The sequence below is a fragment of the Haliotis rubra genome, unplaced genomic scaffold, assembly GCF_003918875.1.
Source record: "Haliotis rubra isolate DU_JTF1 unplaced genomic scaffold, ASM391887v1 Scf103, whole genome shotgun sequence".
Classification (NCBI taxonomy): domain Eukaryota; kingdom Metazoa; phylum Mollusca; class Gastropoda; order Lepetellida; family Haliotidae; genus Haliotis; species Haliotis rubra.
Genome location: NW_025764926.1, coordinates 2,210,280 through 2,223,788, shown reverse-complemented (window position 1 = coordinate 2,223,788; position 13,509 = coordinate 2,210,280). Strand labels below are relative to the sequence as shown.

The window sequence follows — 13,509 nt, the reverse complement described above, 5'->3', positions numbered from 1 at the left end:
ACCAACACTTGTCATTTTTTTAACTTCTGTAGGCAGAGTGGGAAGTCACCATAGAACAGGTCAGTTCATCAACCAACTAACTGGTCGAGTTCATTTTAGCAGGGTTAGAACAGGTCAGATCAGTGTATTCCCATTAACTTCACTTTCTGATCACTGGATCATGTTGTTTTAACCTGTATCATGTTGTTTTAACCTGTAGGCAGTTTTGAACTGTAGGCAGTATGGGAATACACCGTATAGCATTACCCATACGTAATGGGAGATGCAGCTTATTACCTATAGCCTCCAAAGGGAGGTTACTGTTCCCACTTACAGCTGATTGGCTGTTTCAGAAATGCTGTCTTTTGATTAGCTGCAGGAACGTCTTTCCCCATTCATTCCCCGCGAACATGCCACACACGAACGAGGCTAAACATTTAAAACGTTTTTCAGCGAAAACATTTTTATTTATTTCCAAATTACAATATAACTTTGCACTTGATATCAACAAGCACACAAAGCATGAATTCATCTTTAAACATTGAATTTGCTCGAATGAGCGGCTGCATCCTTGCACAAACAACGTAAACAAAATGGCTACATTCAATTTCTAATAAACTGAGGTGCATCCCTACAAATTAAATCATACTGGTAATGCAAGTTATTTGTCTGAGAACATCCATTCAATTAACGCATACTCGCAAATCACAGACATTTCCAACATCCTGACAAGTTCCAGTTCTCCGACCGAACCTGTTCAGGCAAGTACCTGTTGCTTGGTCTATGTCCATGGACGCCCTCTCCACTGCTGACTGACCCTGTTCAGGCAAGTATCTGTTCCTTGGTCTATATCCATGGACCCCCTCTCCACTGCTGACTGACCCTGTTCAGGCAAGTATCTGTTCCTTGGTCTATGTCCATGGACGCCCTCTCCACTGCTGACTGACCCTGTTCAGGCAAGTATCTGTTCCTTGGTCTATGTCCATGGACGCCCTCTCCACTGCTGACTGACCCTGTTCAGGCAGTACCTGTTCCTTGGTCTATGTCCATGGACGCCCTCTCCACTGCTGACTGACCCTGTTCAGGCAGTACCTGTTGCCTGGTCAATGTCCATGGACCCCCTCCCAATTGTCGCTTGTATACGAAAGTGATATTATCCGACAGTCTTAATTAGATCGGTACGTCATCTATTGCACAAAACACAAAAATATTTGTGATACACACTCTACTCTCCGGTCCAATTCACGACTGTGCATTGAAAACAACCGTTCCTACGTTTGTCCAGTCTGCCAAAAGAACAGACTCCTTCCAAACGACGGTGTGTCCCGGACCTTCATCCGATTCCGAATAAGACTGCACTACCGTAAACTCTTTTCCCCAGCACAGATCGTTTTCGTTTGGTTTCCATATACTTGTGAACAGTAACTGGTAGGTTGTTCTGGAAATTCTTGTACATCAAGGTCAGGGACCTTCCAGTGTCAGTATTTGACATTTGCTGTTGCTCATTGTTCACAGATTGAACCTTTCCTTGTTGTAGAATCATTTTATGTCATTAGTTAGGTGATGACGTAGGAATCGTTTCCACTCTGTAATGATGTAAACCGATTCCTAGCGCAATGACGACTCCTGAAATGACCGGTGAAATAGTGGAAGAAAACGGCACGTGTATGTCTATCATTTACCCTATATCATGTACATAAAAAACCTGTTGGTACTAAATGGAAACAAAAAGATCCGTGTTACAGCTGGAATATTGCTAAAAGTGGCGTGCAACCATACTGACTAACTCACTCATTCACTCGGAACAGATAATCTGTCATTCATCCTTCGCACATGATTGTCTCTGCAAAACCTATGAGCGTCTTCACCCTAAACATAGCTGTTACTCATGGATCTTGTAACGTGTGAATAAAATAAACCAATACAAAATCCATTGTCCAAGCCTTATTAGTACAGAAAATCAAAACTCAAAAGTATACTTTTTCATTAATTTCACCATACAAACGACGACCTGACATTGGCGACTGAATGTCTGTCTGTGGAAATCCGGAGATACATCTGAACGATCACTTAGCACCATGAAAGCATGTCCTTCGCATATGTCACTGATATAACGGCCCACGTGCAAGTTTCTAATCCGTAGGAGTCGTAATAAGAAACATAACTGTGGAGTATTTTTTTCACAAGCAGTAGTTCCAAAGTTTATTGCCTTGTTTAAATATGTCATCAGGGTTCCTGTGTTGTTAAGACAGGTTTGCAATGAACGCAACCAATGTAAAAGCAAATAATATCACGGGTGTTCTTGTGTTGCAAATCTTTAAAAAGCAAATAATATCACCATGGTTCTTGTGTTGCTAATCTTTAAAAAGTAAATAATATCACCGGGGTTCTTATGTTAAAGACAGATTTGTAATGAACGCAACAAATGTAAAAAGCAAATCTTCTCTGGCCAAAGTCCTTGATCTAAGGAGAATTACTTCGTGACCAAAATCTCCCTCCATCAGCTTCAATGATCAGATCAATGTTTGTTTCTGCATGTGCACCTTATACTGTATGGTGTGTATATTGTGGAAACGCGTGAGACCAGAATGATTCTGACGTAAGACACTACTGGAGCTACACACTCCAGGAAGGCATGCCCATATGTTCAGGAACAACACCTACATTATGTGGTCATTTGGCAGTTCTGTGAAACTACTGATTCAAATTCAAAGTCCGACGTCATAGTCTGGTTTTCTAACTTTGGCTGTTTCTATGAAATGGACATGTGACGGTGTATCCCAACGACATTTCTGTAGAGACCCCTGAAGAGGCGCCCGAAAGCTCTGCGACACACTCCGCATGTATACAAACACATTTCATCACTTCCACGCCCCAACCACTGACCAAAAGTTCAACAGTCCAAGCTTAAACATATTTGAGCTGGAATACATGGTTTTGATGCAAATCAACGACGTATGTAACCCACTATATCGCAACAAACATGGTGGTGTCATGGCTATCACGTGAGACAAGACGTGACATTGTAAAAAATATACTCACTGGCTGTGTAGGTTTTTTCAGTCATGGCGATGTTGTCTGTGAATGAGTTCAACACGGTTGCGGATGCATATATGCAGAAATTAGAATCCCAGTCACGATGACGAAGCGCAATCTACTCGCTATGGAATATTCAGATGCCGGTCCACTTCAGCTCTCGCGTGGCTTGGCCGCTCTGGTTTGGTAAATGTTTACACAGTCTAGATATTTAAGGGAATCTTTACCTGCAGCATTAATTTGGAATAATGCAGGCCATGCAAAAGCCATATCTTTATGCTACCTAAAACAATTCTTGTCAATTTCTCCTTACATGGAACACACAATATATATCTATTACAATAAACTGCAAGTGTGTGTTTAGTTATATTCTGTATCATTTACGTTGAAATACTTAGTGTTGGTACTAAATGTAGACAAAAAGATTCTCGATGCGAAATTTTGGAATAATTTGTTTCATATTCCTAGAAATGGATGCCTTTTCATTGAAGTATTTGACCATCGTGGAATCATTATGTTCATTGTGCTTCAGCGTAGTTGCACACAAGTATATAAAACTGTGTCTTCGAATCTGTATAAAGGGTGAATGTCAGAATGTTTTCGCTTTTAATGTTCATATTTGACGATGACCAGTAAAACAAATGACAAAGAACAACCAATTATCTGTCCCTCCTGATATAAACTGTGTAAGTCACTCGCCACTTGAGTTAGGTAAGTGGTGAAAGCGTTCTGTCCCGCGCCGAAGACCTGGGTTCGATTCCCCACATGGGTACAATGTGTGAAGCGCATTTCTAGTGTCCCCCGACGTAGTATTGCTGAAATATTGCTAAAAGCGGCGTGAGACCATACTCACTCATTTGTTCACTCGTGACAGATGATCCGTCATTCCTTGACACACGTATCAGCATCTTCACCCAAAACATATCCGTTCCTCAGGGATCTTGTAACGTGATAGAAATAAACCAATACCAAATCCACTGAACAAGCTTTATTAGGACAGAAAATTGAAGCTCCAAAAGTATAATTGTTCATCAATTTCATCATACAAGCAACGACCTGACATTGGCGAACGAATATCAGTGTCTGTGATAACCCGGAGATACATCTTAACGATCACTTAGCACCATGAATGCATGTCCTTCAGATTACATCGCACGTCACTGATACAATGGCCCACGTGCAAGTTTCTAATCCGAAGGAGCCAGTTGTAATAAAAGACATAACCTTGGTGTATTTTGTTCAAGAGTGGTAGTTCCAAAGTTTATTGCCTTGTTTAAATAAGTCATCAGGGTTCTTGTGTTGTTAAGACAGATTTGTAATGAACACAGTAAATGTAAAAAGCAAATCTTCTTTGGCCCAAGTCCTTGATCTAAGGAGAATTTCTTCGTGACTAAAATTTCCCTGAATCAGCTTCAATGATCAGATCAATGTCTGTTTCTGCATGTGCTCCTTATACTGTATGGTGTGTATATTGTGGAAACTTGTGAGACCAGAATGATTCAGACGTAACACATCACTGGAGCTACACACTCCAGAAAGGCATGATCATCTATGCAGGAACAACAGCTATGTTATGTTATCATCTGCACAGTTCTGTGAAAATACTGATTCAAATTCAAAGTCCGACGTCAAAATCTGGTTTACCAGCTTTGGCTGTTTCTATGTAATGGATATGAGACGGTGTATCCCAACGACATTTCTGTACAGCTGGTACCGTCCCCATGTTTTCGATCCACTTGGTAAACTTCGGGTACCGATCTGCTGGCACACTCGCTTCTTTCACTAACTGGGTCATGGCATCAAACCTTTCAGCGTGAGGCCACAGCATTAGGTCAACCATCTGGACAGAGCTGCCTGAAAGGTAAAAAGATGAGATATTCACAAGTAAAACTGTTAAAAGTTGATCATTGTAAGGACGAAGAATCCACATATGTAATGCGATGAAGTCGAAGTCTGAATATTGTCTGAGCAAATGCTTCGTTTTAAAAACATAAATGTTTTCAAAAACAGGATGTATGTAGAACCTGTAATACCCAATCGATGATCTGAGCTGCTCAGATCATCGAATGGTAGGGCTGGCTATCGATATCGATCGTAAAATCGATAACCGTTAGCCAAATATCGATCTTATATCAATAAATATCTTAAAAGTAACTTGCAAAAAATATCTGAAAGAAATTAATATATTTCACATCAATGGTGAGTGATGACATTATGCAGGACTCCAGACAAGGGCCGTATCGGCGTATGTACGGATAAAAAATATGCACGATACGGTAGGAAATAATTTAGAAAAACGTAACAGATACGCACCACGGCAATGGTGTACGGTATTAGAATCATTAGCAGACGTATTTATCTGAAAAAGTATTGTTTTATTGTTTATTGACCTGTTGTGGTGCAGATATGAAACGAAACACAAGATTACTGATACTCCATGAAATTCCATTCAGTACTCTAAATGTACTCTTCCAGTACTCCTATATTGAAAACAATAAGGAGTACGTACTCCTGATGTTGAAAAATTATCTGGACCCCTGTGACATGTTTTGCATGGATTTTTAACAAAAGAGCGTCCTGAATGTAATTTACAGGCAGACCATGATTGATGTCTTATGTTTGTGTATCTCTGAGAAAGAGACTTTTTTCTATCACAAACGTTTATGTACCATATTATCGATAACACAATTTTCATATCGATAATCATTAATAATGGTTCCTATCGACGATATTTCCGATTATCGATCATTGTAGCCAGTCCTACCCGAGCAACGCTATCACTTCTGTCACAGACCATTGTACCGCGGGTATGTCTTGCAACAAGTAATCTCAGGGAATTCTGACGTACAATAAGTAATTTCTAAAGGTATCTGTTGGCCTAAACTAATGTCTTTCAAAATGCCCCAATCCTAAAACAAATCAGATACTTTCCCTTTGGTTGAGGTTGTTCGTTTAGCATCATGAGACAGTTAAACAAACATCCTGATCACAATTTTTAAGTCACATCGTTTTTAAAAGAGGAAAAGATTCTTACCACCAAAGAACGGGGTCCCCCTGTCTGCAAGAGCCTTCTCAACCCTATCAAGAGCCTCATGGAATCCCGTAATAGCTTCCTTTGGGACCTCTTTGCCATAAGCTATCTTGTAAAAGAAGGACACTACCTGAAATGTATAACAGTAGTTAGTATCCTAGCTGGGGACACAGGATGCCTAGTTCTTTCCCTTAGTCGTGGTAGGATCCGCTGGTACCTGGTTCGGAACCTTATTGCATATTGAAAAGCGATTCTTGCTTCGTTACCACCAGACCCTTGCTCGTCTTTCACTGCGCTTGAAAGTTATGTAAGATCGGTATCAATTTAGGCTATGATCCCGTATTTAACTGAAACTCCGTGTTCAAAGATGAATATCATGTGACAATGAGAATATTATGTTTTATGAGTTTATTATATTCACAACTACTACGGGTCTGAGGGTGTCTTTACGGGATTCTTTACGGTAACGGAAACGATATTCCTTTTATGTGGATTGGACTGCTCGTATTATTTAAGTTACAATCAACCGAATTATTACCTTTGAAAACAGTTCCACAATGATCCTGTCCTGGGCTCTCCTGTACGGGTCTGAGGGGGTCAGTTTGTTGTTGGGGTACGCTTCATCCACGTAGTCAGAGCTGATCAAAGACTCATAGATTACTTTGTCGTCCAGTTCGAAGATGGGTACAGTGCCGTTGGGGTTCCTGTCCCAGAACCAAGATGGCTTCTGCTTCAAGTCAATGTTCACTATCTCATGTCTGGGTGAAAAATGAATAAACTTTTCAATCAATATTCATCATCAATACAATATAGAACATCAATAAAAACTAGTCTCGCTCTCTCAGCAGAGGGACGGATCTTCGAGATTATACTCTCACTATGTTCCTATTTTCTGGAACTAGTTTTGCTCTCTTAGTAAAGGGATAGAACCTCGAGGTTATACTCTCACTATGAGCCTATTTTCAAGAACTAGTCTCGCTCTTTTAGCATAGGGACAGAACCTCGAGGTTATACTCTCACTATGTTACTAAGTATTTTCAAGAACTAGTTTCGCTCTTTTAGCATAGGGACAGAACCTCGAGGTTATACTCTCACTATGTTCCTATTTTCAAGAACTAGTTTCGCTCTTTTAGCATAGGGACAGAACCTCGAGGTTATACTCTCACTATGAGCCTATTTTCAAGAACTAGTTTCGCTCTTTTAGCATAGGGACAGAACCTCGAGGTTATACTCTCACTATGAGCCTATTTTCAAGAACTAGTTTCGCTCTTTTAGCATAGGGACAGAACCTCGAGATTATACTTTTTCAAGAACTAGTCTCGCTCTTTTAGCAGAACCTCGAGATTATACTCTCAATATGAGCCTATTTTCAAGAACTAGTCTCGCTCTTTTAGCATAGGGACAGAACCTCGAGGTTATACTCTCACTATGTTCCTATTTTCAAGAACTAGTCTCGCTCTTTTAGCATAGGGACAGAACCTCGAGATTATACTCTCACTATGATCCTATAGTGAGTGAGTGAGTTAAGATTTAAAGTCACATCGGCAATATTTCAGCCATATCGTGACTAAAGCAAGTTATAAATATATCAACAATTTAAGTGAAATTATAAAATTCTGCCAACGAAGGACAGTAAAATAACTAGATAATCACAGATATATATGTAAAACTAGTAATTGAATCTAAAACATTTTAACTATAGGGGACAACACAATATAAAAATGGGCTATAGATCGCCACCAACTGAAGGTAGATCACCATGCTAGGAGCCATGGGGACTTACATTACTTTTGCTACCTGCATGGATCCTAGCTGGATTTACACCATCCCTTCAGCCGCTAGCGATTATAGGAAAATTTAGCCAACAGTTAAAATAACAAAAATACTACAATTAAAATGTGATAATTTATATTTTACTTTGAAAGTTTTGGGACTTACGTACCCTCTCAGGAGGACAATAATTTTACGCTACGTCAACCCCCCTTTGAGGGTACAGCCACTAACAATCTCAGTGACTAATTTAAATTACCAATAATAAAATATTTATCTATTTACAAATCAGTTAACAAATCTAATTCTTTTAAAAATTCAACTATTAAATGATAATTAGCATTATTAAAAAAGATCCTTCAATGTTTTGACATTAAAATACTTATCCCTTGTGATGGAATATTCAACACAGTCAAGCAGGACATGCTTGACCGTGATTCTTTCATCACAAGGGATACAAAACGGAGGATCCTCACCTTTCAATAGGTACTCATGAGTATATCTTGTGTGGCCAATACGACATCGTCGCATGATGACCTCTTCAAATCTGGACTGACAACCCAAGTAGGTGTAACCAATATAGGGTTTTATTGCATGTAATTTATTTATACCTACTTGGGTGTCCCACTTCTTTTGCATCAGATCACGGATATAAGATCTAATAGCAGCTTTGTAATCAGAGTATGGGATAAGAAGTGGTGTCACAGATTTGTTGAGTGCTGCCTTAGCAGCAAGATCAGCCATTGTGTTCCCAGAAATGCCAACGTGGCTGGGTAACCAACAAAAGACGATGTCACATTGGCCAGTAGCAAGCTCATTATATAATTCGATTATTTCAATTAAAAGTGGATGTTTGCAAGATATATTTTTAATAGCCTGAAGGCAAGAAAGAGAGTCAGAAAATATTATATATTGTTTATGTTTGGGATGTCTTTGAATATATTTAAGAGCTGTTAATATGGCGTTTGCTTCTGCTGTGAAAATAGAGCTGTTATTGGGTAATCGAGAAGAGATTGTTCTGGATCCAATGACGGTGGCACAAGCAACCGCACCACCATCCTTGGACCCATCTGTAAATAAGGATGTGTATGTAGTATATTTAGTTTTTAATTGATGAAATTCTTGTTTATATTGTAATTCATTTGTTTCTGATTTTTTAAATGTTGTCAGTGTAAGGTCAACCTGTGGCCTAACCAATTGCCAAGGAGGAGAAGAAATAATACGGGAAGGAGCTATATGTTCTAGCTCAATGCCAGCAGCAGAAAGGAAAGGTTTCACTCTTATACCAAGAGGTGGAACAAGAGAAGGCTTTTTGTTATACAGATCTTCATATATTGGATTAAAGACACAGTCATATGCAGGGTTTGACTTATTGGAATAAAGTTTTGTTACATACTGTAAAGTTAATTTTATACGGCGTTGTGGAAGAGATGGCTCATCAGCCTCGACGTAGAGGCTGTCAACAGGTGAAGTTCTAAAGGAACCAAGACATAGTCTTAGACCTTGGTGGTGGACAGAATCTAAAAGTTTTAGGTTGCTTTTGCAGGCTCCACCATATACGATGGAGCCATAATCAAGTTTGGAACGAACCAATGATCGATATAATTGTAGTAGGGTAGCTTGATCCCCTCCCCACTTAGAATTGGAAACGACTTTCAGCAAGTCAAGTGCTTTCATGCATTTAGTTTTAAGGGCCTTGATATGTGGAAGAAAAGTTAGATGCGAGTCAAAAATTAAACCCAAGAACTTGGCTTCCTTAACAACTTTGATGGGAGAGCCATTTAGAAACAGTTCCGGGTCTTTATGCGGTTTATATTTTCTACAAAAATGGATAGAATTAGTTTTGGATTTAGAAAATTTAAATCCATTCGCAAGACACCATTTATCTATTTTGTTTAAACACAACTGCAGTTGCCGTTCAATAGTATGCATATTTTTACCACGACAAGAAATATTAAAATCATCCACGAATAGTGACCCATCGATTGAATCACTTAAGACCTTTGATAAACTATTGATCTTAACACTAAACAATGTGACAGACAAAATACTACCTTGTGGTACACCCTGATCCTGCTTATAATGGTCAGACAGGGTAGAACCCACGCGGACTTGAAATTGCCTATCAGTTAAAAACTCGGATATAAACTGAGGCAAACGGCCTCTCAAACCAAAATCATGTAAATCTTGTAAAATGCCGTGCTTCCATGTCGTGTCATAGGCTTTCTCTAAATCGAAAAATATTGACACTGCATGCTGCTTGTTAAGAATGGCATTTTTAACGAATGACTCCAATCGAACTAAATGGTCAATGGTACTGCGATTTTTACGAAAACCACATTGAATATTTGTGATTAAATTATTGGACTCTAAGTACCAAGTTAATCTGTTATTGACCATGCGTTCCATGGTTTTGCAAACGCAACTAGTCAAGGAAATGGGCCTATAATTTGAGGGATCGGTATGATCACGTCCAGGTTTAGGTATGGGTACAACAATGGCATCACGCCAAGATGAAGGAAAGTTACGAGATGTCCAAATGTCATCAAAAATATTTAATAGTGTTTCTAAACAAGATTCCGGTAAGTGTTGCAGGAGTTGATAATGAATGTTATCAGCTCCTGTTGCAGTATTGTGAGCTTGTTCAAGAGCAGTATGAAGCTCGTGGATAGAGAAGATTTCATTATAGTCTTCCCCATTATCCGAATGAAAATTGACTTGTTTCTTTTCTTGCAATTTTGGAATTTTTGAAATTCGGGAACATAGTTTGACGAGGAAGAATGTTTTGCAAGTGTCTCACCCAGTTTATTTGCGATGTCAGATTTATCTGTTAACAATTGGTCCCCAATTTTGAGATGATTAATGCTTGATTTGGTACCCTTACCTTTAATTCTCTGGATCATGTTCCATACCTTGGACATCGGCGTCCGTGAATTTATTTTCGAAACGTAATTTTGCCACGACTGGCGCTTATTAAGCTTAAATGTTCGACGTGCTTTAGCGTTTAAAATTTTAAATTTATCTAAATTATGCACCATTGGGTGGCGACGAAAATAGTGTTCAGCTTTTTTCCGTGCCTTTCTAGCTTGTTTGCAGTCATTATTAAACCATGGTTTACGTATATGTGGATTTGTAGAGGACCTAGGAATACACTCATCAGCTATTTTGTGTAGTTCATCAGAGAATAATTGCACTGAATCAAGAGCATCAATAAAACGAGCAGGAGTTAGTTTGTCAATACAGAGTAATTCAAACAAAGGCCAGTTTGCTTTGTTGAAGTTCCATCTTGATGATGGAGCAACATCAGCAGGAGTTATTGTTTTAAGAATGGTTGGAAAATGGTCGCTGCCACACAGGTCGTTATGGACTGACCATTCAAATTCATTTAACAGATCGGTGTGAGTGAGTGATAAATCAAGAGAAGAATATGTGCCTGTGCCAGGATGTAGGTATGTCTTCGAATTATCGTTAAATATACACAGATCGTTGTTTGAAATAAAATCTTCTAGTACTGTCCCATTTCTGTTTGTATGAGAACTACCCCAAAGAGGATTATGACCGTTCAAGTCACCCATAATGATACACGGTTTGGGGAGCTGGTCATAAAGAGCCTGAAGATCAGTTTGGTGAAGAGTGGAAGATGGCGGCACATAAAGGGAGCATAATGTAAAGGCAATGTGTAAAGTCAACCTGACAGCAACAGCCTGAAGTGGTGTATTTAGGGGAACAGGGCTATGTATAACACCCTGTCGCACCAAAATTGAAGAGCCTCCAGTAGCTCGGAGTCCCGGAGGAGAAAAGAAGTTATATGAAGTATACTGCCGGATATCAAATTGATCTGTGGTTTTTAGGTACGTCTCCTGTAAACAAAATGCTGATGGTGTGAAATCTTGTATTAGTAATTGTAAATCATTAAAATTATTTCTCAGTCCTCTACAATTCCACTGAACAATGTTATTTGAGCCACTCATGGAGGATCAATTGGAGAACGCGGATTGGAGTGAGGTCTACTCCCATGGACTGGGACAGAGGGATTGACCTCCATCTCCAAAGGTTCAAATTGATTTTGAACCTGTACAGGGGACGACTGAGAGGAAGGCACCTCCAAATGTTGAAGGGCCCTGGTCCTTCCTCTCGATTTTTTCTTTTCCTTTTTTTCATTTTTGGATGGTTTAATTTGCTGTGATGCATTTGAGGCACATTCAGGTTCAGAAGCAGGATCTGCTGAAGGCAGCGATGTGACAGTCTCCGTCTGGGATGCCGATGTCGAAGCACTAGCGATGCCCATTTGAGAGGTCTGGATTTTATCATCTATTGTAAATTGTTTGTTCACCCAGGATATGGATGTCTGGCACGACGTTGATGACATGGGGGGGTCTGGAGGTATTGCCACGAGAAGAAACTACAGTTGAATATGAAATAGCTGAATGGGATGATACAGTTACCTGCTTTTTAGCTTCAGCATAAGAAATGTTGCTGGTGTGTTTTATTTTTTTGAATTTTAGTCTCACGTTCGTAGACCGGGCATGATTTTGATGAGGCCAAGTGTTCTCCATTGCAGTTAGCACACTTGATGCTATTCGTGCACTCAGAGAGTTCATGTGCACCACCACAACGGGAACATACCATGGTATTACGGCAGAACCTGGCCCCATGACCAAACTTTTGGCATTTGAAACATCGGAGCGGAGTTGGTACATATACCTCAACTCCGATGTTAAAGTACCCAGCTTTTATACTTTGTGGAAGCGTGGAAAGTGAGAACGTAAACAAGTACGTATTCAACTTGACAATTGTGCCATCATCTTTCTTTTTAGAAAAACGCTTTACTCCTGTTACGCCCTGGTTTTCTAGTTCATGAACAAGATCATCCTCATCCATATCAGAAAGGCAACGGGCCCTGTCTCTGACTATACCTCTGCAGGAGTTCAGAGTTCTGTGCACCGAGACAACAACAGGTGTATTCACAAACTGTTTTAGTTTCAACAGATTGACCGATTGCTGTCTACGGGCACATTCCACTAAGAGCGAACCATTTCGGAGACGTGTAACGTCCTTCACTTCTCCACAGACACCATAAATGCCCTTGGAGATTGCGAAGGGGTTCAGTTGTAACGGAGTGTCTTCTATAGATGAGATAACAATGAACCTCGGCCACGAGTCGACAGTGTCAGAAGATCCTTCATCCGACGATGTAGATTCTACAAATCTACGTTTATGCTTCGATGAACCAGAAGGAAGAGGAAAAGCCATGGTGTAGGAAAAGTGTTCAACATCCCTGCTCCCCACCCACCATGGAGTGTCAACAAGGACGGTGTTACAGCGGAATCCAGCATGCTCCACCAGGGTTACAGAGATGTTATACTCCAGCACATAAACACTTGAATAGCTGTCGAATCTAACAGAACAAATGGCAGGCTGGTTCGCCCTTGACACCTTTCTGAAGAAGAACAGAATTCAGAGGTTTCTATTGCCAGATTGGCCCATGAGCCACCGCCTTCTGGCATAGGACTCTAGGCAATTTAACATGAGAATAATTTGTAAATGGAAGATCAAAATATCAAAAGCCCCAAAATAAGTATGTGTGCAAATAATATATGTACCATGCACAGGGCTTGGCGTGACCAGCCGATTGATAGAACCGGGCCAGTTCTACCACCCGTCTAGGTGAAGTAAGGGGCGAAGTGGTGTGT

The 13,509-nt window shown here is 40.0% G+C and overlaps 1 protein-coding gene across 1 annotated transcript in view; it reads right to left on the bottom strand.

Annotated features, from left to right (window-relative positions):
• Positions 1-3,988: 3,988 nt before the first annotated feature.
• Positions 3,989-13,509, bottom strand: part of LOC124272524 (glutathione S-transferase omega-1-like) — a 25,635-nt gene continuing 16,114 nt past the window's right edge. Inside the window, exons 4-6 of the mRNA XM_046707735.1 lie at positions 6,585-6,804; positions 6,050-6,176; positions 3,989-4,869 (exon numbers count right to left, since the gene is read on the bottom strand). Of these exons, the coding sequence (XP_046563691.1) occupies positions 4,631-4,869; positions 6,050-6,176; positions 6,585-6,804 (586 nt within the window). The 3' untranslated portion in view covers positions 3,989-4,630. The remainder of the gene's footprint in view (positions 4,870-6,049; positions 6,177-6,584; positions 6,805-13,509) is intronic.